Here is a 27,989-nt window from a genome sequence, read left to right on the forward strand (position 1 = left end):
GCATGTAGCCTTTAATGATGAACCATGAAATTCTCTCTCCCCCACACCTCCCTCTCTCCCTCGCTCTCCCTATCTCACACTCATATCTTTGTTCTTTGACATCATTTTGTCTTCTCTTTAAACTCAAAAAATTGGTATCGTGCGACATAAGAGAAGTTGAGGGAAAATTATGAATAAATCAAGAAAAAATAGAAGATGCAAATAAATATATAATTGAGGAATTCTAAGGAGGAAAGTTGAAAATGTGGAATGTATAGATGGAACCTTTTCTAGTGGTAAATGACCTTGCAATGATGCTGGAAAGAAAGTCAAAGAAGCCAACTACATTGTTCAATGGAGCATGTATTTTCACACAAATACTTTCGCATGCATGTTCTACATAGACTATCATGCAACTTAAATTAGATATACTATAGAATAAAAATATGCAGGTTTCATGTCTTTTGATGCTTTGTTTTAGAATTAATTTGAATATACAAATAGATATGTTATTTTTCCAATCAACTTGAGTCATTCTAGCACTAAATTGAAGACAAAATAACATAAATTTATTTATCCAATTGTTGGAGCCTTTTATCCATTTGTATATGGGACTATTTATTTTTTAATTTATTTTTATGGTTAAGATGTCAAAGCCAAGATCAATTGTTATCATGTGTTGTGATTAATTATTATTACTAGCTTATATATACCTCTATATATATTACGCCGAGAGTAATCATTCTCGAGGTGCCTATTTTCATTTAATCTCAAGGTTATTTTAATCACAGTTGGGATTTATGAAAATGAAAATAGGTGCCTCGAGAACAATTACTCTTGGCGTAATATATATAGAGGTATATATAAGCTAGTGGCAATCGCGGCGCAATAGGAAAAGTATTTTTAAATTTTTTTCTATTTTTTTAAGGTAAGTGCTGAATTATTTATTTCTTTTCAAATACAATTGTATAAACTTACTATAAAAAATGTAATAGTGTAAACTTACTATAAAATTATTCTTGAATATTTTATTTTTTAATTCTATATATGGTGTTTGTTTGCATCACTTTAATTCAGTTTTATTTTAAGCATATTGTTATTTAAAATGTTATATTGATGAGTAGAGTTATAGTTAGGGTTAGGCTTAGTGTTAGGGTTGGGGCTATTGTTAGGGTTTGAGTTATGGATAGGGTTAGAGTTACGGTTAGGAATAGAGTTACAATTAGAGTCAGGATTAGCATTAGGGTTAGGGCACATTAAATTAATCTTTATTATTATATTTAATAGTACTTTCAAAAATTATTAAAAAGACTCTAAATACAACCAAATCACATAATCTAAGAACTAAAACATAAGTACCCATCACAGGAACAGTTAGAATGCCCAAAATTGCTAAAATAATTGCACCTGCAACTGCCATTACAGAAACAATTTTGTTCCTCCAATCTATTATCTTTCTTAGACTAAAGGAGCACAAGAAAAAGTGAGATTGATATTATGAGTTACAAAAGAAATTTGAATGTATTTATAAGCATTTCTACTCAGAGATTTCCTATAACATTGTGTTAATACCAGATTTCCCTTTTTTTTCAATTGTATTGCTAAGAAAATCACCATGACTGTACTCTATATCCAGAGCAATTATCACATTGGACAAGTTGTTCAGCATTGACATAATTATCTGCACCATTTTCCAATGAAGAATCCCATCAGAATGCCACACACTAGACATCGTGACAAAATTACAAACCGGTGGGAATGAGCCAGAACCTCTCAATCAACACTTAACCAGATTAAACCACCGAAAGAATAGGTAGCAGGAAGGAACCTATAAATTGGAGCCGCAATAGAGCCAATTCCAAATGCATATCCAGATCCAGAGTCAATCGTTTACCTTTAATCCATTCCCATTCAGTCCCAGCAATGCGCTAATAGCATCAGGAAGCTCCATGCATGAATCAAAAGAAAATGGATAGATCTAGTTAGGAAAGTACATATTGGACCAAAAGATTTCAGAAATAGAAAAGAAGACACCCCTAAAACACTCCCATCAAGCACCATTAACAATGAAAAGTATTATAAAATATATAAATCAAATAGATTTTGAATACAAATCTAAATCTAAATCAAACATGCAAGACTAAACTATTAAATGCAAGCCTAAATAGTTATGAACAGAATTCTAAATCTAAATGAAATTAATTAAAATTGAAATCTAAATCAAAGTAGAATATTATAACTAATTTTGAATTTCAATTTACATCTACATCTAAATCTAAATGAAAATGTAAATAAAAAATAGAAATCTCACCTGCAAAAATGTTACTCCAAAACTTCAATCTACTCCTATTCAAAAACTCCAATCTAATCCTCCAATAACCTCCACCTCTTCCTTCCTGCAAAAACATAAAATGAAAATGAAATGAGGAGCCTTGGTTTTATAACTTCTAAGAGGCTTCTCATATCCCCCAATAGACGTCTCTTCACATTCCATGAATTTGTTTCAAATTCCCCCACTCCCCACAAAAAAAAGCATGAATGTGCATGCAAAATTATATTTAACAAAAAAAAATCATATTGAAATTATTTTGCCCCAATTTTTTTGGGCCCTACTTTTTGGGGCCCTATTATTTCGGGCCTATTATTTCGGCCAACTATTATTTCGGAAATTCTTTTTTAATATTTAATTTGGAAGTTTGTAACCGCTCCCAATTCTTTTTTATTGACAAAGAATCTTGGCATATTCTCGTGCTGTGATTGTAAAGAACGCCTCTCGGCGTAATTATTTGTTAAGCACAAGTAGATTCAAACCCAAGACCTTCTAGATAAGAGGCTCACAATTTACAATTGTGTTGTAGGTTCTTGTCTCACATGGAATCATTTATTGTACCACACATAACATATTAAAAATTATGTTTATGATTATATAGTTAGATAAGATTGTTGGTGTGATTTCAACCCTCCTTAAAAAAAATTAATTCATAGACGTCAACACTAAAGTTTTTAAAAATTTGATTATATTTCCATCAACTTGCAAACCAAAATCACCTAAACTGATTTGTATATTTTTGTGCTATACAAAGTTTTAAAAAAAAAGATTATTGTTATTCACTCCATACAATAATTCAAATAATTTAAATGAACATTTGATGTGTGATTATCCAAGAATTCATATATGCATGAATCTTTACTTTAGACATGTGTCATGTTTCTAATCTTGAGACAACAACTAAAAATGGGCAATGACTATGGCAAAAGTGGAAGTTATAAATTTCTATATCCTAATAAGCAAACCTATCAAATCTGTTTTGAATTTTTTTAAAAATATTTTTATTATTATATTGTTTTGATATTGAAAAAAATAAAGAATTTAACCTAACAATTGAAAACCTATATATTTGTAAAGCAAACTCCTTGTAGGTGCTAAACCCACGCCTTCGACTATTAGAAGAACAACTGAAACCAAATCAATTACTAACCCATAATTTAATAATTTAAATATGATTTATGACTGAACAACATAATGTCGAGTAAGGCTGATCTCATATGTCGTAATCAATGATGAATTCCCATACTTTGAATTCATCATAATTGAGTTCATCGTATTGCTATTCAAGTAAGGAATTGAGATGCAATAACTTGTAAGGCAACATATTAAATCTCTGATCATCAAATACGAAGTTGCATTCAGAAGACGGTATTATACATACACAAATAGAAATAACCTTTTATTATACTCAACACAGACCAACAGCGGTTGGTTATTTTACAATGATAATCCAAACCAACAAACCCAAATATCAAATAACGAATAAATGAAATGGGAGGAAAAAAAACAGAGAATAAAACTCATGATCTCAACCATGGCCTGCCGTAGAATGAATCTAGCGATCCACGTCGACATCGCACTTCTTCCTGCTGAAAGTCGTCGCACTGCTCTCATCGAGCGGCGCAGAGAAACGGCACCTCACTTTCAACTTATAATGTCTTGTTTTAAACCCACCCACCTTGAAACGAACCCGAGATCGCAATTTGACTTCCATGTCCACCACATCCCCCGTGTTCGACGACTCCAACGACACGGCGGAAGCGAAAACGGGACGGAGAACGCTGGTGTTCTTGTGGCCCTGATAAAACGCGTGCAGCCCCGTGTCCGAAATACTCTGCGCCGCTGAAAACGGCGTTGCAAAAGCATACATGGTGTCGTAGTAAATCCCCATCCTTCTGTTGGCGTTCCGAACGGTCATATGCAGATCGATATTTGTGCCGTTGCTTGTGTTGTTGCTGAAATCGACTCCGTCTACATAGAACTTGGGCTTTGTTGGCCGCACCACTAACCACACAACCAGCGCTGCGACGCCGATGATTATTACGAGCCCAAATATGAAATTAATTAGGAATTTTAAGAGGCAGGGGATTCTGCGCCTCCGCTGGGGAAGTGCGTAAGTTGGTGATGGAATTGGGGCTCCGCCTCCCCCCGCTGAATAATATCCTCCATTGAATGTCGGACCACTTCTCGCGCCTTCGCCCATCAATTCTTTCTTTCACCTCTGATCAGACCGATGTTTTTAGACGTACACAACAACAATATGAAATCAAGCAGAGGAAATATGTGCATTTGTGGGAATGGAATTGGATGCGGGGAATAAATATAGGATGGTTGAGGAAGTTTCTGTGAAGTTATAAACGATGACGAAGTTTCGTTTGGGCACGCGGATTCAACTTTGAACAACGCGGTTGGGCTGCTAATGAGAAAATGTTGTGTGTGGGAAAAGATTGAGCGCCGTTGTTTACTTATTGTAATTGCGTCACCGAGTAGAATAGAAGGTTGTTTTTATCTCAGATAGTTTTCTGTCATCCGAGATTTCCAGGTAGTTCAAATTTCGTTTTTAAAATGCCTGTCGCGTATGAATAATGCGGAGGCTTCGTCACCTTCGTTGAATTTGGGGTTCGCTGGATTGAATTGGTCTCGTGTTTATCTGCCGGTGGAAGCCTTTTCACTCCGTCGTAACGCGCCGCGTGGATGATGAGCTTCGTTCTGGAAGAATATAGAAGATCTTTTTGTCGTTTATGAGGTTAAGAGCAATTTAATGTTTATCTTATCTATTTATATTGATGTTTATTTTTTTAATAATAATTTTGAGGAAAAGTATCAAAATATATTATAGAAGAGATGTGAAATTTTCAGTTATATGATAATGATGGAGAATTTGGACACTTGAATCTCTAGGTTGTAAGTTTAAAACTTGTAAGAGTTAGGTATAGAAAGTGTGTTTATAATTAAAAATTTATTTCTAAAAGTCTACTAACATTTGTATTTTTATACATATTTCTTTATCATGTTTATGTGAATATAAATTTATTATTAGTATTCTAATTTATCACCGAATTTATGTGAGAGAGAAATATTATTATCGTTTAAGATAGTCTTCTATTGAAAATGATATACCATCAAATATGATTTAATAAATGTGTAAAAGAAATCTTTTTTACTTTCTTCATATAATATATATTTTATTCTTGTATCTTTTTATAATGAAAATTATTAGTCCCTGCCCACTAATGTTTTCATTAGATCCCCATTAATTTTTTAGACAAGAATTAATTTTTAAATTCATTTATCACTATTAAAATCTTAATTTATGAAAAGGATAAAAATGTAATTAATGTTTGTCAAAGTTTATTTTATATTTTATCTAAATGTAGTTAATGTACTCCTAGATCTGGCATACATTCAGGATGGAAATTTTGTTTACTTTGTGGAAAGATAGAAATGTTGTTTTATTCACACACAGCTTTTTGGATGTTAACATTGCAATGTACACTAAAGCTTGTATTTGTAACAATGTTATTATGCAGATATAAGTGCAAGCTAACAAAGTTGCCCTGGAAGTTGCTCACCTGTAGGAGTTGCTCAACCACTGGGGCAATGCCCCTTGCACTGTGGCTCGAGTTCTTCCAAATGCCTCGGTAGACACCTCAACGCCTCGTGTCCGTCGACAGTGGTGCCACTCCTCAGGCCGCTACTTGCACACTCCGCACTCGCAAGCCTCCCGCGACCGCTCTCCCAATGATGGGGCTGGTAGTTGGAGGCGTCGCTCTGCCTCCCCACCCCATGATGGCTCTAGTTGGTCCCTGCCTCCTCCTCCTGGTGCTTGTCGAGATAATGCTGGCAAATGGCCCCGCCTGGCGCTGGCGATTTCTCCTCCGCAGCTTAAGGTCAAAGATGCGGAGGCTGCCACTGATCCCCCTACTACTGTTGCTCCTGATGACGGCTAGTCTGTGCCCAGCCCACCCCCCAATCCTAGAAATGATTGGGGTTTTAATGACAAAGATGATCCTCCCCCCTCGGCTGCCACTGCTTTGGCAGCCTGAGGTTGCTATATATGTTTTTTTTTTTTATGAATAGTTGCTTTGTCTAGTTGATGTCATGTGTTTAGTTCCAGCTTAGGCCACTTGAACTCTCTCCCAAGGTGATCTTGTATCCCCCCACCCCTTTTTTGTGAATTGTTTTCTAAGTATATTTTTTAATAGAATAGGACTATTCATCAAAAAAATGTAGTTAATGTTTGTCAGAATTTATTTTATATTTTATCTAAACTTTGACAAGTGAAGGGAAGAGTAGATGCATTGATTTAAGAGCCCTATTTCATTCAAAAGTGCCCAACACGCTCTTTAGCGCTGTATACCTGCAAGCGTTGAAAGCAACAATCTGAGAAATAAATGGACTATAATCACATTAATTCTGAAATATGCTACGAATATTTGGTGCTTAACAATGCACAATTTCTTGTGAAAACTAGGGTCAATTTAACATGTGATTTCTTTTATATTAGATTTTCTTTTTATATTAGATTTTCATTTTATAATTTTAAGAACTCTTTTTTTTAAAGTAATATAATAAAATAGTTTAAGTAGAATTTTTTTTACATTATTAGTGTCTAATATCAATATTAATTTAGTAAAAAGAAAACTACAATTCTTACATTTTAACATAAACGTAGAAACTTATTTTATTTTATAAAATGCAGAATTTTAATTAATAATTATTAGAATCAATTTAGAATGTTCTAATAAATCAAATGACTCTCAAACAATAGTAACAAATAATAAAAAATAGATCCAAATTTTATAAAATCTTAAAATAAACACAATAAATGACAATTTTAGGTTTAAAAAGTAGATATTCTAAATTCATTGGAAATTATGAATTTGCAAAAAAATAGTTTGATTTTTTTAGTAGAGGGTACCAATGTAAAAATTTAATAAATTTAATTGAGTTTCTAATTTAAATGTTAAAATCAAAATAACTTTTTATTTTATTTTCTAAAATTAAGAATTGATTTTATCTATCAATTCAATTTCAATAATACTAAAAGTTTTATATGGTATATGAACTTAAGTTCATTTAATACTAACACTTGTGTGTTTTTCATACATTTATTTGCTTGAATTTATTTTCAATCCAATATGAAAATATAAAGTATCAAAGATCATTAATAAAAAGTAACCTGCCATCCATGGATGAAGGCTTACTTGATTAGCTAAACCATAAAATCAATATCTTATGCTTAGAGTTGTATTATTGTCCTTCATGCTTTTTAACTATTTAGTAATTATGATTTAAGTGTCACATAAAAGTATCTTCCACTTCCAACTAAAGGCAAGGATTCAAGCTCCATCAGAGCTCTTGTTTTTAAGATTAGTCATGTTATTTCTTCTTTCTCATATAAATTTGTGAATTATTTTTCATTATATATTTTATTTGAATTATTAATCTTTGATTTAATCTATGTTGGATTATACATTAGCATGTTATTTTATTTGACAAAATATCTTTTGTAAATACCATGTATAATTTTTTGAGTCATTTGATGCTAATAGATTTATATTGTTTGTGACTCTTATAATTTTACATTTAAAGGACACACAAAATAGAATATTTATTCATAGCTAGATTTTTCAACTTTCAAAAGTGATTTTTTTTCCCAAATATTATTTACATTAATGAAATTAAAATGTCAATGTAGTAATCACACTATGTGAGCTACAATAATAGAAATATAACTATGAGAGGAGAAACTATTGACAATAAAATACAAGTTTGAGTTATATAGATTATTTATGTTATAGAAATTAAGTTCAATGTGATACAATAAGAATACACAAAAAATAATGTGTAGATAAAAAAATTCATAACATAAATATGTACAATACTATACACATTCATGGACATTATAATGTAGCTAAGTGCAACCAATCTTCATCTACACCATAGACAAATCTAGAAGTGAACCTTCAATTCAAGCAACCTAAAAATAACAATAAAGAGCAAATGAATTCACACTATGAATTTAACAATTTCCTCTACAACCTAATCTATTATCTTATTATCAAGAAATATTTTTGGCCATCCTTAAACATTACACGCTAGAAAGAAAATTAAACTTACAAAAAAGAAATCAAAAGTTAAATCTTAATATAGAATGTTTAAGCCATTCTACATTTTCCTATCAAAATAAAAAGTGAAAGCATCAATTAATATTTGGCTATTCATAATACTATCCCATAACTATATAAATTGAATCCACTACTTTTGTAAGTGGGTGGCTCCATGATAAAATTATTTAGGGGTGACTAAAGATTTAACTGGAATCTTTTCCTACAAAATAATAGTCACAAAATTTTAACCTTGTCAATTTGAGCAGGTGAAAATGGGGTGAGGGTTAGATTTAGCCCCACCAGGGTAGGGAAATTATGTCATTTGTCAACTACCAACTCTTCATTTTGCCACCAAAATATTCCTATTTGAAGAAATATAATTTATATTTTTAAAATTAACAAGACTTATTTTTTGAAGTGGATTCACATATAAATTCATAGAACAACTATCCATTTTAAAATATTCTTAAAAATTCTAGCAACACCTACTCTATTTTTAGGGTCTATTTGGATCACAGATGTGAGCGGTAATTGGAATTCAAAATTCTCCAAAATTCCCATTCCACTATTTGGGTCCACAAAATAAGAATTAGAATTTGAGGAAATGTGGAATCAGTATCCCCATTTGACCCCCCAAAACAAGAATCATGTCTCCCCTCAAAAGACTTGTTATTTGGAATTCTTGTTTTAATTCCTATTTTTTGAAAATGAGAATTTCAACTAAAGTGTAATTTAATTGGGTTTGACATTTGGATGCCCATTTGGGAGCAACTATCTTTGCACATATTTTGGAATTTAATTGAGTTGTAACCAAGAGAGTGAGGCATTTAAAGAAATGATACCCTTTGCATCTACTTCGAGTACCCTTTGAACCTCATTTTGTAAAAATTAGTAGGTGCCTTTTGAAGAAATTAGAAAGATTATTGTAGAAATTCGTACAAATGATTTTTTTTTTTTTTGCAAAAAGAGGGGTAAAAAATTTTTAAGACAGAAAGAAATACAACAAGGAGAGCTCAACAAGGAGCTCGATCCTGAGCAACAAGATCATCAAATTCTTGCACCATCTCAAAGGATAGTTTCCCCCTATCCCTAATATTCCAACCCGGATCATGACTAGAAGCCCATTTGGCTAAACAATCAGCAGTTCTATTCCAATCACGAGGAATATACATGAACCTAATGAACTAAAAAGAGGAAGAGAAGAAAAGAATCTGCTTAACAACAGTAGCTAGCTGCCAACTAACATCCTCAAGCTCTTGTGAAGAAAGCATGTTCACCACCACCTGGGAATCAGACTCACAAATAATCTTACTCCATCCCCGCAAGCAACACAGTTCCACAGCATATAAAATAGCCTGAGCTTCCATGAGATTGTTAGTATAATCACCCTTATGAACTGAGAAGAAAAATTTAACATCCCCAGAACTACAACGAGCCACTCCGCCAATACCAGCCGGACCAAGATTCCCACGGGAAGAACCATCAGTGTTAATTTTCGGAACTCCACAGGGAGGAGGAGTCCAGTGCCCATCCCGGTTAACTCGACCCTTCCTCTGATGGTGAAGCTGCCTGGACATAGAAGGAAACCTATGAGCTGCTTCCCCATCCTGCAGATGAAAATTGAGGCGATTACAGATAGCAAGATCAACCGGATCCATACCCCCATCAAGGTCACACTTCACAAGAATAGTTTCCTGAAGAGAATGTGATATTTTCCACCAAAGATGCAAAACACCAAGCCAAAAATCTTGGAATATGCGACAATTCCTCTCCAACTAGATATGCCAAAGCATGAAAGATGGGCCAGCAATCCAAGCAGCATGGAGAGAAGAAGACTTGGAGGGAGCACTACCCAAGCGGGCCCAGAACTCAGGCAAAGAGGAAGCATGCCGACAAGAGCAACCCCAAGCGCTCCACCAAAGGTGCCATATCTGAGTAGAATAGGAGCAATGGAAGAACAGATGGGAGACAGACTCCTCTCCATTACCACACAAAACACAATAAGAGGGGCCCTGAAATCCACGTTTACAAAAATTATCCCAGGTAAGACAACGGTTGTGAGCCACTAACCACATGAAAAAATTGCACTTGGACCAAGAAACTTTATTCCAAACTTGCTTCCACCAAGGGACCTCAGCATCCCCAAATAATTGTCTAGTTATCTCCTGATACCCAGCAGAGACATGATATTTACCAGACAAGGTACCGCCCCAAGCCAAAACATCTAGACCAAGCAAAGAAGAACACTCTCTAGAGCCCAAAATTTGAGAAAGCTCCTGACGATCCATGTCTATACCTCCAAGAGGCCAATCAGAGGAATGCTTCCATCTGTAACCAACAACAGGTCCCAATTGATAAGGAGTCTTGTAATGAGCCACTTTATCCCATCCAGCGGCAAGAAAAGAGTCACAAAGAGGCTGAAGATGAGGGTATATGGATAAAATGGAAGGGAATCCATCCCAAGCATCAAACCAAAACAAAGCCTGAGAACCTCCTTTACATATCTAGAACAGACCCCTCTTCACCAACATCGCACCTGTCTTCAAAGTATGCCAAACCATTGAGCCACGACCTTCAAGAGGAAGTGCAGAAACAGAGCAAGGATCAGCACCATGAAAATATTTATGAGTGATAATACGAGCCCAAAGTTGATGTTGTCTAGAGCACCATCGCCAATAAAGTTTAGCAGCCAAAGCTTGACTACTCAATAGAGCAGATCGAAGACCAAGACCACCCTCCTTTTTAGGCCTACAAATAGTTGCCCAATTAACCAAGCTCCATTTAGTACTACGCAAATTACCACTCCAAAGGAATTGTCGAGAAAGAGCATCAAACTCCTTGAGAAAGTAAATAGGTGCAACATGAACCATGCTTCTATAAGTAGGAAGAGCTTGGATAACAGCTTGAAGAAGAGTAACCCGGGCAACAGTAGAAAGCCATCTATGAGTCCAATGATTTACCTTATCCTGAAGCTTGGTAATCAAATTTTGCCAGAAGAGACGTGGCTGCTTGGAAACAGCAATAGGAATGCCAAGATAAGTCAAAGGAAGTGAACCTATCTGAAACCGTAGGATACCAACAATCCTGTGCTGAATAGAATCAGGAGTGTTAAAAAAGTAAATGAAAGATTTGTGCTCATTAACTTTTTGGCCTGAAGCTGCCAAATAAATGTCCAAAGCATGTCGAAAGGCTTCAGGTTCCTTGATCCTAGCAAGACTGGCAAGAGCAGAATCATCAACAAATTGAAGATGGGAAAGAGAAGGTAAGCCATTACCCCACCGCCAGCCTTGAATAGAATTCTGGGACACCTGATGCTTAATGAATCTGCCCAAGCCTTCAGCCATGATGATGAATAGATATGGGGAGAGAGGGTCACCCTGGCGGAGGCCTCTAGAAGCACCAAATAGTTGTGAAGGTTGACCATTAAGAAGAACAGAAAAAGAGGCAGAAGTAACACAACTCATAATCCAACTCACCCAATCAGAGCTAAATCCAAAAGAAAGAAGAATACTCCTTAGGAAGCTCTATTTAACTCTATCGTAGGCCTTAGCCATATCCAGCTTAACAAACATGGCTCTCTCCCTTGAAGTAGCCATAGAGTGAATAGCCTCAGTAGCAATAACCACCCCATCCAAAATTTGTCTGCCAGCAACAAAACCACCTTGTTCTTCTGAGATAATAATGGGAAGCCAGCTTTTCAGTCTCTCAACAATCAGCTTAGTAATAACTTTGTAAACCACATTACATAAGGAAATTGGTCTAAAAAAATCCAATTGATTAGCACCCTCTCTCTTAGGAATAAGAGTCAAGAATGTAGAGTTCAAAGCTCGAAGCATCTGCTTGCTAGCATAGGATTCTTTAACCACCTTCAACAAATCATCATTAATGATGTCCCAAAATTCCTAAAAGAATTCAACTGGAAAGCCATCAAGACTAGGAGCCTTCCCCTTAGGCATGCCAAAGACCACCTCCTCCAGCTCTTCCAAAGAGATAGGACACATGAGATAATCATTCATTTCCTGAGTGATAAGGGAAGGAATACAGGACAAAATAATATTTTCTTCATTATCAGCAGGAGGAGAGTCCTCAGAGAAGAGGGTAGAGAAGTACGAAATAGCCTCCTGAAACAAAGCTGGCAAGGAATTCAGTTGGATACCTTGAGAATTAACCAAAGAAGAGATAGTGCTCTGATTTTGGAGAGATTGCACTATTTTATGGAAAAAGGCAGTGTTTCGATCACCTTCCTGGAGCCAATCAACTCGAGCCTTTTGCTTCCAAAAAATTTCCTCTCGAAGTTCCTATTCTTCTAGAGCTCTAGAAGCAAGGGATTCAGCCTGGCCAAGATCCTCTGAGAAACCTCGATCTCTAATCTCCCTTGTGATGACATCAATATTTTCTTGAGCAAGCCTCTTCATAAAGTGAAGATTCCCAAAGCATTCCCTATTCCATATCTTGAGCTGCCTTTTAACATATTGAAGCCTTTTAGAAAATGAGAACATTGCAGTACCATATGCAGGAGCACCATCTTTCCACCAACAAAAAACAAAATCATGAAGAGAGGAGTCATGAAGCCACATCAACTGGAATTTAAAAGGAGGATGCTTCGGAACATAAGCCCCTATAGCAAAAAATTTGATTGGCCAATGATCTGAACCCCTCCAATCAAGGATTTCTGAAGAGATAGTAACGGTGCCACTAAGCCAGAAGCAAGAAACAAGAAATCTATCTAGGCATTCTGAGATAGCAGCAACACCAGTCTTGCGATTATTCCAGGTATAGAGGCCATTAGAAGGCTTAACATCAGAGAGATGCAAAAGAGATATGTGTTGCCGAAGAAGAGCAGAAGAAGGCCCCAATCTAGCCAAACCACCATGCTTCTCTTCCAGACTTAAAACTGAATTGAAGTCCCTTGCTAACACCCAAGGATGATAAGGATGACAATTTCTAACATATTGAATATGTTCCCAAAGTTCCTCCTTTCCCACAAGATCAAAAGGTGCATACACATTAGTAACCATGATTACCTCTCCTGAGTCTAGAGCAGAAGCTACCATAGAGAGAGCTGAGCGAGAAGACATCCAGCCAAGAGGAGAAATTTTTTGAGGATCCCAAAATATAGCTAAACCACCAGCACTGCCTGTTGCCCCAACACACTGGCATTGGCCAATGAAATTTTTTTAATTGTGAGAAAAATTTCGGCTATTGTTGCACCTGTTCATATGTTTGGATTACATAAAATAACTAGTACTGCACATGGGTATGTGCAGGATCATGGTGTACCAAACTATGGCCTTAAGTGGCAGTGAAAAATCAACAAATCAGGGTTATGTCAACTTGACACATAATTTTAAAGTGGTTCTGGACTTTATATCAAAAAGTTGTAAGGAAATTGAATATAGTTTCTAAACTACAAGGCCTTATCTAAAGAAAAAATTATTTGATTGGTAAAAAGTTTAGATTTTAGTGCAGTACTACAAAAATTTTAGGGCGAAAATAAAAAGTAGGTGTATGTTTGACCACCTTAATCATAATCAAATGATAATATTTTTAAATATAATTTTAGATATAAAAAGTAAACTCATGCCTTGATGTGACGCATATTTTTGGCAATTTTTATTCTAAATAAATAATTAATTATGAATTTTCTACTATACTATTTTTAGAATTAAAAAACTCCCGTGTTTGACCACCTTAACTAGTTCAAAAAAAATCAAAATTAAGTTTTTTTTTTTTTTTTCTTATACTAGTCGAAGCATAGAATGTGACGCATCTTTTGGATTTCACAAATCTTATATGGTTTGAAAGTTATAGCTATTTTTCAACCAGTATGTTAATCAACACTTTGTAGCTAACTCCATTAGAAAATAAGTAATAATTACTTACTAAACTCATAATTTGACAAAACTTACATTTATGAGAAGCTAAGAACATTCTTAAGAAACCCTTTTCATTACATCAAATTTTGGTTTAAAAAAAGCCGTCAGCTACATGCTTGAAGTAAAAAACACATAAGAACATGTCAAAAACACATTTTCGGGATGTTTTAAAGATGACCATATAAGATTGGTATTGAAAGATATAGTAGGAATTATAAAGGTATTAATTATTTTCATTTAGTATCAGGATGGGTGGGACAAAAGTGGGAATAGATTTTGAAATTCTTTGAAGAATTTCAGAATTACATATTTTTCAGATCGCCATTTTTTGGCACACCATGATCCTGCACATACCCACATATCTAATTTCTTTTGTTTTTCTTTTAACTTTTTCCTAAATTTTTATTTTGCAATGAACATTGACATTTGCGGCATGTGTGGAGTTGGAAGTACCATGAACATGTCCTTGAACAAATTGAAGATATGAATTGACTTTTTCACTATAACTTTTATATTCATTTTTTAACCATATATTCGTATTTCGAACTTGGAGTAAGAAATTTCGAATATCAAATTTGTTTAGGTTTGAACTAAACAGTCCTAAATAAATTTTAGAAATCTTAATATGGATTTTGAGTTCCAAAATACCAAATCAAGAATTTTATATTCCAACTCCTAAATCATATTCCAGCAACCAAAGGGATTAAGGGCTCGTTTGGTTGCTGTCATAGGAATTGAAAATTAGAATGGAAAATAAGAATGAGAATGGGGATTAGGAATAGGATTTGGAAATTGCAATTCTAATCTTCTTTGGTTCACTGGACTGAAATTAGAATAAGGGCTGAAGAATGTGCACAGAAATTAGGGCCTTCTCGACACTCCAAACCAAGTTCCCCAATCACTACAATGAAGAATGTGCACATAAATTGTTCCTCCAATTCTTGAAGATGAAAGCTCCACACAGTCACTAAACGCCTCTTTTTGCATTGGATCGGTGATTTTTTGAGTGAGATTGGAGACGAGAGAAATGACATTTTGTGCTTCCCTTAATGTGACTACCATTGCAATATTGAACAGATCCTTGGGGCTCAGCTTGGATGTGCCAGAGTAAGATGAAAGGCTTGTAATGCACTTGTCTTCATAAAACAATAAACACCTCTTTCTGATAACTCAACGATCCCCAGCATACGGGCTGATTGTTTCAAAGCATATTGTAATTCCGTTGCCTCCAATTGCTCCACCTCCCTTATCGATATTTTGTCTCGTCTATGAAGAATCTGCACACAGATCTTAAACACATTAATTTTGGAAAGACCAGATTGAGAATAGAAACAGTCCATTCCAATTATAGGTATTTTTTAGAATGGACAAATGCTCATTTTGGGTTCAAAATGAGAATACGTATTCCTATTCCCTATTCTTATTCCGTGCACCAAACAGAAAATTAGAAACAAATTCAAATTTTCAATTTCTATTCCCATTGAATTCCAGCAACCAAACGGGCCAAAAGGTGCCAATGGAATCCGGCATTAGAAATGATAAGGTCAGTCTTTGTTAGCTGAGCGGATATTTCGTAATTGATAAGGGGATGTATCACTCGCTGAAAGATTCCAGGAGTTCAGCATACACCCTTCTAAACAGAAGAAAGCAGCATCGATCATTCTAGCAATAAATTTGCGAGGTCCGTATCTGCTAAAGATTTTCTCAACACCCATCAACGTTGTTGTTGCAACAGAGGTATCGACAAAACCAAAACTTCCCTTGCCGAAGCATATCCTGGCATTAGAACTCCCAGGCTCTTCTAAGGGCCTCTACAAATGAAATGTTGTATGTTTTCCCTGGTAAGATGTAGAGGTGTTCATAGCATTTTAATGCCTTTTAGGATTCTTTGAAGAAAGCAGGACGTGGTATTGCTCCAGGGTTTGACAAATTGTACTGGCCACGCAAGATTTTACAGGGAATGCCTCACTTGAATCCAAATGTAATATATCTCTAAAAAGTACTAATTGAATTCTGTAGTTCCAACATGATCTGGCCAGCAGCGAAGGCATCGGCAAGTACTATGCAAAATTTGGAAAAATATACAAGGAGTGCGAGCTGTTTGACGAAATGCCTGAAAGAAACGCGGTGCAGTGGCCTGCAATCATTGTCGAATATGTGCAAAATGGACTTATTGAGAAACAACTTTTTAAACCAATGCAGTTGGTAGATGTAAAATCAATCATAATACCCTTTGCTAGCATCATCCCTGGAGCGAAAACGAGAACTATGCATCTGGGTATGGAGATTCATTAAAAAAAAAGTAATACAGGGTTTTTTTTGGGTGAAATATTGCATTTGTGAACTTATCGTTAAGACATGTATAGTAATGGTGCAGTAGTGCAGATGGCACAGGAGTTTTTATTCAAGCTGCTTCAATTTGATGTGGACTCGTGGAATACAATGATTGCAGGACGCACAATAGGTTTTGTTGACAAAACTTTTGAGTTTCTTAAGCAAATTCAATTGGTACATTTAAGGCCAGATTCAATAACAATTACTAGCATCCTCCCCGACTTGGAGTGATGAGAGATATGATGCGATCAAGTCCTTCTTGTCAACACTTCCATTTGAAGACAAACATTCTGACATGTATGCATCTAACTAGGAGTTGTCTCCAGGTTAACTTTGTTCAGGCTTCTTGCTACTCTATCTTTGGGGTTTTGCCTCCAGATTCCTGCTCAGGTTTGGGGTTTCTTGTATTTGAGGGCACATTATTTGTTTTTCCTTTTCATAATTGTTTGCTTTTTAATTGCTTGTGGTTTGTCAAGGTACAATAGCTAAAAGCGGTTTTGGTTTATCTTTAAGGGCTTTTGCTCATTTAATTTAGTAGTTGCTCAAGAATTTTATGATTTTAGTAACTTAATTTGAAGTCCTTAACTCCAAAACCTAAGGCTGTCAATAGGGCTGGCGCTAGAATCCTCTTGTATCCTTTAGTCCAGGTCCTAATCTCAACAAAATTTGTATATTTGGTCTAACATATCGCAATTGGGTGAATGTTTCATAATCAAATTGGATATGTACAAAGCCCTTCAAATTGAAATCAACAATATTCATCTGTTCACTGATTGTTTAGCATTGAAATTCATTTGACGACTTTATTCATTATTGGTCCACCTGACATGTTCCGATCGGTAATTTCCATGGTCATACTTACCAAAAGTCATTGACGTTAGGAATAGATCTATCATCCCAATTGATCATAATCAACATCTCCAACCATTTTCTTTCCCTATTTCTAGAGGGAGAACAGTGCCACAAGAAGTTGATGACATGCTTTAGCCATACTTTAGGAAGGGCAAACAGGGATGAGATAGAGAGGTTTTCGTAATCCTGAACTGCCAGAATGTTACCAAAAATCTGGAGCAGTGTGGCTTTCTTACCACTATATCAAACTTACCTTAAACCAAACCAAACATGAAGGAAGCCTGGGCAGCATATTTCTGACATGCCTTCGATGTGGAATTTATCAAAATGGAGATAGCGAAGAGCAGGTCTTTACAGCATTTTTAAGCCTTTAGGTTTTGCGGATGGCTTTCATTGAGTAGAAGGTAAAAAGGAATCGTTGTTGTTGGATCCAGTGCTTAAATGAGCAACCATCCAGGATTGGATATCCTGTTTCTTTTTCAAGAGCATTCCATAGCAATTACTACCTTTTTCCGAAAACAAACATTGATCAGTATCTTCTTTGATACATATAGCAATGTCTACCATCTTGCACGAAGATTCTATAAAACAATTTGAGATGTTTTTTAAGCATTTCAGACAAGTATCTATTTTTGCCCATCACTAAGAGCTCTTTTATCCCATAATATGAAAGTGATCTATACAAAATGAATACAACTTTAATATTAGTTGTCAAGCAGTGGAAATAGATCTCGTCCAAAACACATCCAGAGGAGGAAAGCAATCTCACCCAAAATACAACTTACAGATGGCCTGGTTCACTTTATACTAATAGAAATATTGACCGTGTATAATCAACCTTACAGGTACCTTTTATCCATAAAGAACTTATCTAGGGGAAATGATTCAGTAGTAGTTGTTCAAGCTAACTTCATGTACCTACAGTTTTTAATATGTATATCAAAATTTGCAGAGTTTCTCGGTGAACTTCTGTATGCGAGTGAAGAGCTTAAAGCTAACCTTTCGAATGTTCCACATTTACGGAGCTCTTTGTAGAGCTCGCAGAGTGCGAGGTGGTCTAAAAGTGTCATTTTAAAACTTCCTCCAATACCCGTCACCAAGACCCCACAGTAGCTGTTATAGTACTTTTTAGACAAATGGATCAATCATCAATCAAGAAAACCAAAAGATAAAAAAAAACAAAAGGTTATTAATATTCATAGTGATTTGTTTTGTCATGTTTGTGTGCAGGTACCTGAGTTTGTTTGGAAGGTATTTGAAAGAAAAGGTCACGGTTAATGTGACTCGTTTCCTAAACAGGGGAGAAAATAGAGACATGGAGAGACATGGAGTTGTTGGCGACCTAAAGTTTTATCTTAACCTGTAACACGTGGGACTTCCAAAAGTAAAACCAGATGGCATCATAAGAAATATTTATTTTACTCCAAAGAATAAAGTGTTACTACATTCCAATACCACTTGAAATGCGTGCCAGTTATTCGGTGCTATCCATCCTCTGAAGATATATGAGAATGCCAATAACGAATGGGACCTCCAGTCACTTCCATGTCTGCGCAGATCATTAAGTTTACCTATCCTTTCCATTGCTTGTAATGATGATCATAATAATACAACTCCCATCGGAGAATGATAGACAGCTGCAACAATACATTCAAATATGGATATCAAAATCTGTATATTTCTAGCAGGGATTCTGCTTGCTACATTTCAGGGAGTATGCGGGAGAAACCACACTGTCACCTTCAACATCTATAGCAACCAGAGTTTCAACAGCGTTTCAAACCATGGATCAAAATTTCTTGTTGGCGACACATTGGGTATGTTGACTGACACTGAAATGCTTGTAAAAACTGTAATTTTTAAGGCTACCGCTCTCCAAAATATATTATTGTGAAAGGATCTGTGCAATAGCTGGGGAACGTTTTAAATATTATAAAATCCCATGATCAGGATCAGATCTAACAGATAATACCATGCTTTATAATTATGTTGTTGTGATGCAGTATTTTGTTTGGAGGATGAAAATGATGGTATTGCTCGAGTGATGTCGCAGTCCGAATACGAGGCCTGCAGAGTCGAAGCTTCAAAGGCCGTGATTTTCAAAGGTAGGGAGAGCATTCGACTGAACAGGAGCGGTTTCTGGTATTTTATATTGACGACTTCTGATCGTTGTAAATCAGGGGAGAAGGTGAAGATAAGTGTTGTGGCAGGATCTGTGGCGAGGAATCGCAGATTAAGCCACGGAGGCTCCGGGCACGGCGGCGGCGGCGGCGGCGGCGGAAGTGGAGGCAGCGGAGGAAGCAGTGGAAGCCCGGGCGGATTTACGACTCCGAGAGGAGGAAATCGATCTCGCCCGAAAGACTCTAACGCCGCCACCGCCGCCGCTTTAGAAACATGTCCTCTTCTATTCGTATTGCTTGGTTTGTTTTCGATCTCGTTTAACGTGTTCTGACTGTGACTGATTCATCGCGCTTACCAAAACGAAATTATTCATTGACAACCTTAAACCAGTATTGGAACAGCTCGGGTCAAAAGTAGATGCTTGAAAGAGAGGACGAGAGTTCCATATTGTTTTCACTTTATTCCATATGCAAGTTAAAGCACCTTTTCCTTTTGCTGATGCCCATTGGACAGCCAAGGCTACTTCTACAAGATTGTATCGAATCCGAATAAAACTATATTCTTATCCGTATTTCAAAATTTTATGATTGCGTTAAATGAGCTTGTTGAAGTCATGGAGGGCATTATAGTTCAAATAAGACATTGCAAAATGATTAATGCATGGAAACAAGGTACTTCTTTTTGCTGTAATATGTCTATGAGGCAAAATATTTGAATGAAATGACAAGATCATATGCAAGGCAAGATAATATTTGTAAAATTAACTTAAAAAGTTACACAAAAATTTAAAAAAAAAAAAAAAGACCGACTATTGGGTTGGCCCTTTTTCGTGTAAGAGGAAAGAGGTGTGCCATGTGAATTACACTTTATAATATGATGGAAAATTTTGATTTAAGATTTGTACAACATTTTCTACCCTAGCAATATATCATAGAGTTTGTTCCATTATAATGGAACTCAACACATTCAAAACCAGGAAGATATTTGCTTGAGAAATCCACACGAACTAGAAATTTCATGCATCAAAAGTTCAAATCCAATTAAACAAAATGCGTCACAAAACCAAATAAAATCAAATTCATGACAAGTATAAAACTAAAGAAATTAGATTCATGTTTAGTTTGCGAGTCTAAAAGAACTTAGATAATAGAAATCTATGCATTTTTTCATAGGAAACCATTTATTCCAACTTTAGAAAATGAATTTTCCCTATTTTTCATCTAAATGCAAATAGTGTAAAACATTAAAAAATCTTACCAATAAACATATTCTTTTTAGAAAATGAACAAATGATCTATCCATGAGATTTTGAGGAATCCCATATGACTTTTGAAGAATCCCATTTAAGATCCCCACCAAATCCTACAACTTTTTTGACAAGCTATGTAAGTTTTTTGGCTGTCACTTCACCACTGGTAGAACAATACAATTAGGTTTTAAGTCATTCTTATTATTTGATGTAAGTTCAAAAAATTAAAATTCCATCCATTAACTCTTTACTATTTACCATCCCAAACCCAAGGAATTGTAATAAGGAATATGTAACTAGTATCATAAAGATAAAAAAAAATCAGTCAAAAACTCTGTACTAAAGATAAGGAGAAAAATTGACAAAATTCCTAGAAGCACCCAACTCTAGCAAAGATTGCTAGTTGCCTAATATGAGGACTCAACACAATTAACAACCAAAAAGTTGAAAATTCTACTCCACTAATTGCACCATCTCCCTCCATTATGAAAAATCCCATAATAAAATCAAATACCAAAATAAAAATTGCTGGAATATTAAAAAAAATGTCAAAAATAGAAAAAATAATTCATAACAAGAAAATATTAATCTAACTTTCTTAAAACCATTAGAACTTTCAAATTCTCAATATAGAATGCATGTTTGTGCAAAGTACACATTTATAGAGGTAATACAAGGATCTAGAAGATGCTCTTCTAGAATATTCTTCATCCTTGAATGTTCTACTCACAATCTAGGATGTTCCATAGAAGACTCCAGAGATTTTCTCCCATCTACAATCTTCTAGAAAATCTTAATCTTTGTAACTTTCCCTCTTAAGATTGTTTAGAAGAATAAAAATGACAAGGAGAACATTATATTACTATTCCCCCTTAATGTTCACCTCAATCATGCCCAACATATCTCGTAAATTAAAAAACATAGCCTCAAGCACACTCTTAGTAAATATATTCACTATTTCTTGTTCACTTGGACAAAATTGGAGGTTGACAATATTTTCTTAAACAATGTCCCTAATACAGTGAACATCAATCTCAATGTGCTTTATTTTAGCATGAAAAACAAGGTTATTTGTAACTTGTATAACACTTTGATTGGACCACAATGCAAAGTAGTAGGCGAACTTTGTTCAAACCAAGCTCAAATAAAACATTTTGAATCCAAGTCCTCTCTTTTCATGCTTCCTTTACTATTCTATATTTTTGCTTCACATGAAGATAGTGATATCAATACTTATTTTTTGTTGCTCCATGTAATTGGACCTGATCCAAGCTAAAAAAAACAAAAAAAATGTCAAAAATAGAAAAAATAATTCATAACAAGAAAATATTAATCTAACTTTCTTAAAACCATTAGAACTTTCAAATTCTCAATATAGAATGCATGTTTGTGCAAAGTACACATTTATAGAGGTAATACAAGGATCTAGAAGATGCTCTTCTAGAATATTCTTCATCCTTGAATGTTCTACTCACAATCTAGGATATTCCATAGAAGACTCCAGAGATTTTCTCCCATCTACAATCTTCTAGAAAATCTTAATCTTCGTAACTTTCCCCCTTAAGATTGTTTAGAAGAATAAAAATGACAAGGAGAACATTATATTACTATCCCCCCTTAATGTTCACCTCAATCATGCCCAACATATCTTGTAAATTAAAAAACATAGCCTCAAGCACACTCTTAGTAAATATATTGACTATTTCTTGTTCACTTGGACAAAATTGGAGGTTGACAATATTTTCTTAAACAATGTCCCTAATACAGTGAACATCAATCTCAATGTGCTTTATTTTAGCATGAAAAACAAGGTTATTTGTAACTTGTATAACACTTTGATTGGACCACAATGCAAAGTAGTAGGCGAACTTTGTTCAAACCAAGCTCAAATAAAACATTTTGAATCCAAGTCCTCTCTTTTCATGCTTCCTTTACTATTCTATATTTTTGCTTCACATGAAGATAGTGATATCAATGCTTATTTTTTGTTGCTCAATGTAATTGGACCTGATCCAAGCTAAAAAAAACATAGCCTCTAGTAGATTTTCTATCATCAATATCACCACCCTAGTCTAAATCTATAAATCCAAGCAAAGAAGTTCAGGACTTGTAGCTGTAATGTATGCCATAGTAAATGGTTCCACAAATATATCGCAAAGTCCTCTTTGTAACCATCTAGTGACTTTCTTTGGGTTCTTGCATAAATATTGATACCATATTTACTGCAAAAAAAATGATCTGGTCTAGAGTGAGTTAGATAAACCAAGATAGCACTAAGTTGTCTATATAATGTAGGATCTACCTTTTAGAAGTGCATTCCTTAGTAAGCTTAACTCCATACTAGAAAGGAGAAAGGTCCTACTTGCATTCTAGCATTTTAAATTTCTCTAAAAGATCTAATGCATATTTTGTTTGAGAGATAAATAGCCCATCATGAAGCCTACTAACTTGTAAGCCTAGAAAATAACTTAGTTCACCCAAATCACTCATTAAGAATATTCCTTTGAGATCTAATTGCAACTCATTAATTAGCCTAATATTTCCAAGGTCCAAATATGAGTAGATCATCTACATAAACTGAAAACACAATAATTTCATTTTAGACTTTATTCACATAAATATTGGGGTCAGATTTACATTTCTTAAACCTATGAAGTTGAAAATACTTGTCAATCTTCTCATTCCATGTTCTTGGTGCTTTCTTAAGTCTATAAAGTAATTTATTTATTTTGCAAACATGATTAGGATGTTGCTAATCTATAAAACTTGGGGGTTGATCCATATATATTTCTTCATATAAGTCTATATTTAAGAAAGCATTTTTGACATCCTTTTGATGAACATGCCACCCAAGAATTGCAACCAAAGATAGAATAACTCCAACTATAACCATTTTAATGACAAGAGAAAATGTTTCTTCATAACCATCACCCTCTTTTTTATTATATCTTTTAACAACCAATCTAGCCTTGAATTTTTCTATATCACTATTTGATCTAAACTTGTTTTGTAAACTGATCACTTACATCTAATAACATTCTTAACTTTTGGTCGTGGTACAAGTTTCTGAGTTTTATTTTCCATTAATGTATTATGCTCTTCTTTCATGGTTGCTCTCATTTTTTCTTCCCTCTAGCTCTGTCTCATTACTTTGGGTAATTTACTTGTAGTGCTTTGGCCATGAGAGAACAACTGTTCCTTCCTTGGATATTTGAGCCTCACCCATAGATTTCTTCAATACTCCTTGTCTTTTGTCTAGCTATAATTTAAACATATTCTTTATCATCACCACCTACAAATAATAGTTGATCACAAGAATTAGTTATTTCATTAGTATCAACAATGCATTTTTCATCCTCATCAAAATAGTCTTCACTTCTTTCTTTAATCTGAGAAGAATTTATTATTGTGAAAGGAGAGGAGGTGGTTGTAAGTTGTGAATGCTCATAAAACTTTACATCTCTTTTGAAAAATACTTTTTTTGTTGTCAAATTATATAGGTAGTAAGCCTTTGATTCTTCACTATAACAAATAAAAAAATACTTGTGATTCATTTGTTCTAACATTTTTCTCTTTTCATCAAGGATATGTGCCCAAGAAATACACTCAAATACTTTAAAATAACCATTGTGGGGCTTTCTACCATTCCAAGCTTCTTTAGGGGTGATATTCATGAGGGCTTTGGTGGAAATTATATTCACAATATATGCAACACAAGAAACAACAAAAATTCAAAATCTATTATGTAAATTTTTAGAGTGCAACATACAATGAGCCATTTCTAAAAGAGTTCTATTCATTCTTTTAGCCACCCCATTTTTTTGAGGACTATAAGGAAATGTTCTTTGAACTTTAATGCCACTAATTTCACAAGATGACTCAAATGCATAATTATAATATTCACCACTGTTATCCATTCTAAAGCTTTAAATCCATTTCCCACTTTGATTCTAAACTAATGCCTTAAATTTTTGAAAAACTGCAAGTACTTCATTCTTTATTTCAACGAAATAAACCCATACTCTCGTGCTATAATCCTCAATAAAAGTGAGAAGATACCTAACACCTAAAAGTGAAGGATAACCTAGTTCATAGAAATTACTATGAATTAGTTTTAAGGGATGATTAGCTCTTCATACTTTACCTAAGTCAAAAGGTTCTCTGTGATGTTTACCTAGAGAACATCCTTCGAATGGTGATCTTTTTGTTAATCCTCTATCAATATCCATTCTAACCATATCTTGTAATTTTCTATGATTTATATGTACAAGTGTAGCATGTCAATTTTTTGACATGTAATTAGCTTGAGCAATATAAGCACAGGAGTGTGCAATTACATCATCAACAAATCCCACACAAATTTAAATAAACTTTCTTCATGATCAACTCTATGAACAACAATTATACTGCTTGGATCTTTTTTTATATCTAATAATAACTTAATCAATAGTAAAAATAAACTCATATCCATCTTGAACTATTTTGTATATTAAAACAAGATTCACCCCTAATCCTTCAACCAACAAAACATTTTTCAAAGACCCATTTGTTACATTAACAATTCTTGTCCTTGAAATTTGAAGTTTCATTTTATTGCCAATAGTAATTTCTTGATATGAATTCTTTCCTTCATAAAAATAAAAAAGAAAAGATCTATCTCTAGTCATGTGAAATGATGCATTTGACTCTAAAATTCATTCTTCAATAGAATATGAAGCAAAGTAACCTCCCTTAGATTTAATTTTAGGTGTAGCAATTACCTCATTACTTGTTTCTTCTTGCCTTTTTTGGGAGATAGCTACAAAGTTGTTTCTCTTCTTCTTTCCATCCTAAAACCTTTCTTGCTTGGGCTTTTAGTGCTTCCTTTCATTATCCTTCCTTTTCAAACAAAAATTTCCATGCAATTTTCACCACCACAATACCTAGAAATTATGGGTTTTCTTTTAGTTTTTTTTTGCACCACCATTTCTAGGAAAATGGTTAGAACTTTTTTTTTTTGAGATTTATTGTATCCTCTCCAATTCTTATTTCCATCATTTCTAAAGACTTTACTTTTGGCTGCATATGCATAAATTTTCTTAATATGTCCTTCTTTAATATGTTGATCTTCTTCATCTAAAATAGAGTTACAAAATTGATCAAACATTTATTGTGAAGCATTAGGATTTTGTTGAATAACCCTTTCCCTTGATTCCTTAAAAACCTTGTACAGCTAATGGGGCTTACTTTCAACCATTTCAATCAACTAATTTTTATTTTTTTCACACTAAACACCTATTTTCTTCTATTGAGCATTTAGAAAAGTAACTTCATTGAAATTGTTAGTCATCTTTTTGGAATAAGATGGGTCTAAATTCACCTACCTTTCCTCTATACTAAATGTGCTAGAAATATCTACATCATTATAATATTTTTCTAAATTCTACCACACCTTTATTGGATCATCAATATCAACAAACCTTCTATTGAGATTGGGGCTTAAAACTTTACCAATAATACCTCTAGATTGCTTTAGCAAAACTCTTTTTCTCTACCAGTTTGGGGTTTTAATTTCCTTATTCATTATCAATCATAAAACCTTTTCTCTCAAATCATCCTTAATTGCAATCTTTGAAACTGCAAAATGACCTCCATTAAATATTGGGAACAACTCATTTGTAGAGCCCATGTAATATAGAAGCCATGTAAGCAAATAACTTGAGAAATATATTTCTAGGTAAACCTTTGCTCCAATACCATGTTAAATCAACCTAGAATAAAGTAAAATACCACAATAATAGTTGTTGCAATATAAGAAAATATGACAAAAACAAAGAAAATAACTCATAAAGAAGAATTTATATTAGTCTAACTTGCTTACAACCATTAGAGCTTTCAAATAGCTTCTAACCATACAATGCATGTTTGTGCGAAGTACATTTTTATAGAGGTAATTCAAGGATCTAGAAGTTTCTCTTTTAGAATATTCTTCATCCTTGAATGTTCTACTCACAATCTAGAATTTTCCATAGAAGACTCTAGAACTCACCATCTGGAATGTTCCATAGAAGACACTAGCAATTTTCTCCTAGCTAGAATCATCCAGCCAATTTTAATCTTCCTAATACAATTACAAAATAACCCAATTTATAGGTAAAAACCCCTTCTAAGATTATGAAATGTGACATTACATGAAGCAAAAGAACAAAGGTTCATGTGTGTTTTGAATGAAGAAAGTCATATTCAACCACTTATTCTGATAAAGAACCATCTATCATCTTGAATTGTTGAGTTGTGATAGTTGTTAGCATTAATGCATTGGTTAGTTTATTAGATAGTTTGGTAGTTTTTTTATTTGGTTACCAGTTGTACATAACCTTCTCTTATATCTATTTGTACAAGAATGTACTATGGATTAATCACTGCAATACAAAAATATTTTTTCAGCTCCTTCAAAAGCTTTAAGCAATATGCCACATTTACTTCTTCTTTTTTTGTTAATTTTCTAACATAGAAAGGAAAAGACTACCAAGAATAAAAGAGACAACCAATAGAAAAAAGAAACTAAAAATAAAAAACTCACTTTAATAGAATAATTTCCCAAGACCATAGAATAAAATGAAGATGCACCATGTTCTAGGAATAACTTTAGTCTTTTCTTAATTACAAGGACTAATAATTCAACATATTACGATATATTTTAAAATTGCATCTCATCCAAGAGATCTTGAAATTAAATTATATACAAACAACATATATATATATCAAATAATACAAAATTAATGTAAATAAAGATAATTTAGTATAAACTATATTTTTTAATTGAGCACAAACTAAATCATGAAATTGATGAAATTGATAAAAATGACATATATATGATAGGCATTTAATGACAAAAGAAAGTATGTTTGATTTAAAATTAATATACTTTTGATGTAGGAACTGTTGTGACTGCCTGTCACACCATGCCCATGCCTGGGACCCCCTTCCATTTTTTTAAATTTTTGCCAGTTGTTTCCTTCTTTTGCAGAGCACAAGACTGAAGGAGTCACGGAAAAAACTAAAATCCTTCACTCCATAAGAATCTCGCTTTTCATAACGCATGGAGCGCAAGTCAACAGGAGTGGAGGAATATGGCAAAATCCTCCAATCCTCAA

At 34.2% G+C, this 27,989-nt stretch overlaps 2 protein-coding genes and 1 long non-coding RNA gene across 4 annotated transcripts; 1 reads left to right on the plus strand and 2 right to left on the minus strand.

Annotated features, from left to right (window-relative positions):
• Positions 1-1,410: 1,410 nt before the first annotated feature.
• On the minus strand, positions 1,411-2,757 carry LOC149531634 (uncharacterized). Its single transcript, XR_016358920.1, has 2 exons — positions 2,291-2,757; positions 1,411-1,924 (listed from the first exon to the last, which is right to left on the minus strand). It is a non-coding gene; the product is annotated as an uncharacterized LOC149531634 (long non-coding RNA).
• A 922-nt stretch (positions 2,758-3,679) lies between these two features.
• Positions 3,680-4,760, minus strand: LOC149531635 (NDR1/HIN1-like protein 10). The gene has a single exon (XM_089810712.1). It carries the CDS (start codon positions 4,509-4,511, stop codon positions 3,864-3,866), a length of 648 nt encoding a protein of 215 aa, XP_089666838.1. The 5' UTR covers positions 4,512-4,760; the 3' UTR covers positions 3,680-3,863.
• Positions 4,761-18,723: 13,963 nt separating this feature from the next.
• LOC149531636 (early nodulin-like protein 1) lies at positions 18,724-20,186 on the plus strand. 2 transcript variants are annotated; one of them, XM_089811109.1, is made up of 3 exons: positions 18,724-19,300; positions 19,487-19,588; positions 19,664-20,186. In XM_089811109.1, the coding sequence occupies exons 1-3, from the start codon at positions 19,141-19,143 to the stop codon at positions 19,933-19,935; spliced, it is 534 nt and encodes a 177-aa protein (XP_089667235.1). In that variant the 5' UTR covers positions 18,724-19,140; the 3' UTR covers positions 19,936-20,186. The 2 variants fall into 2 exon arrangements, with proteins under 2 accessions (XP_089667235.1, XP_089667234.1); XM_089811108.1 differs by having other exon boundaries at positions 18,734-19,300; positions 19,487-20,186.
• Positions 20,187-27,989: the final 7,803 nt, after the last annotated feature.

This window comes from Cupressus sempervirens, chromosome 11 (genome assembly GCF_028749045.1).
Source record: "Cupressus sempervirens isolate cs-2001-9-10 chromosome 11, ASM2874904v1, whole genome shotgun sequence".
Lineage (NCBI taxonomy): Eukaryota > Viridiplantae > Streptophyta > Pinopsida > Cupressales > Cupressaceae > Cupressus > Cupressus sempervirens.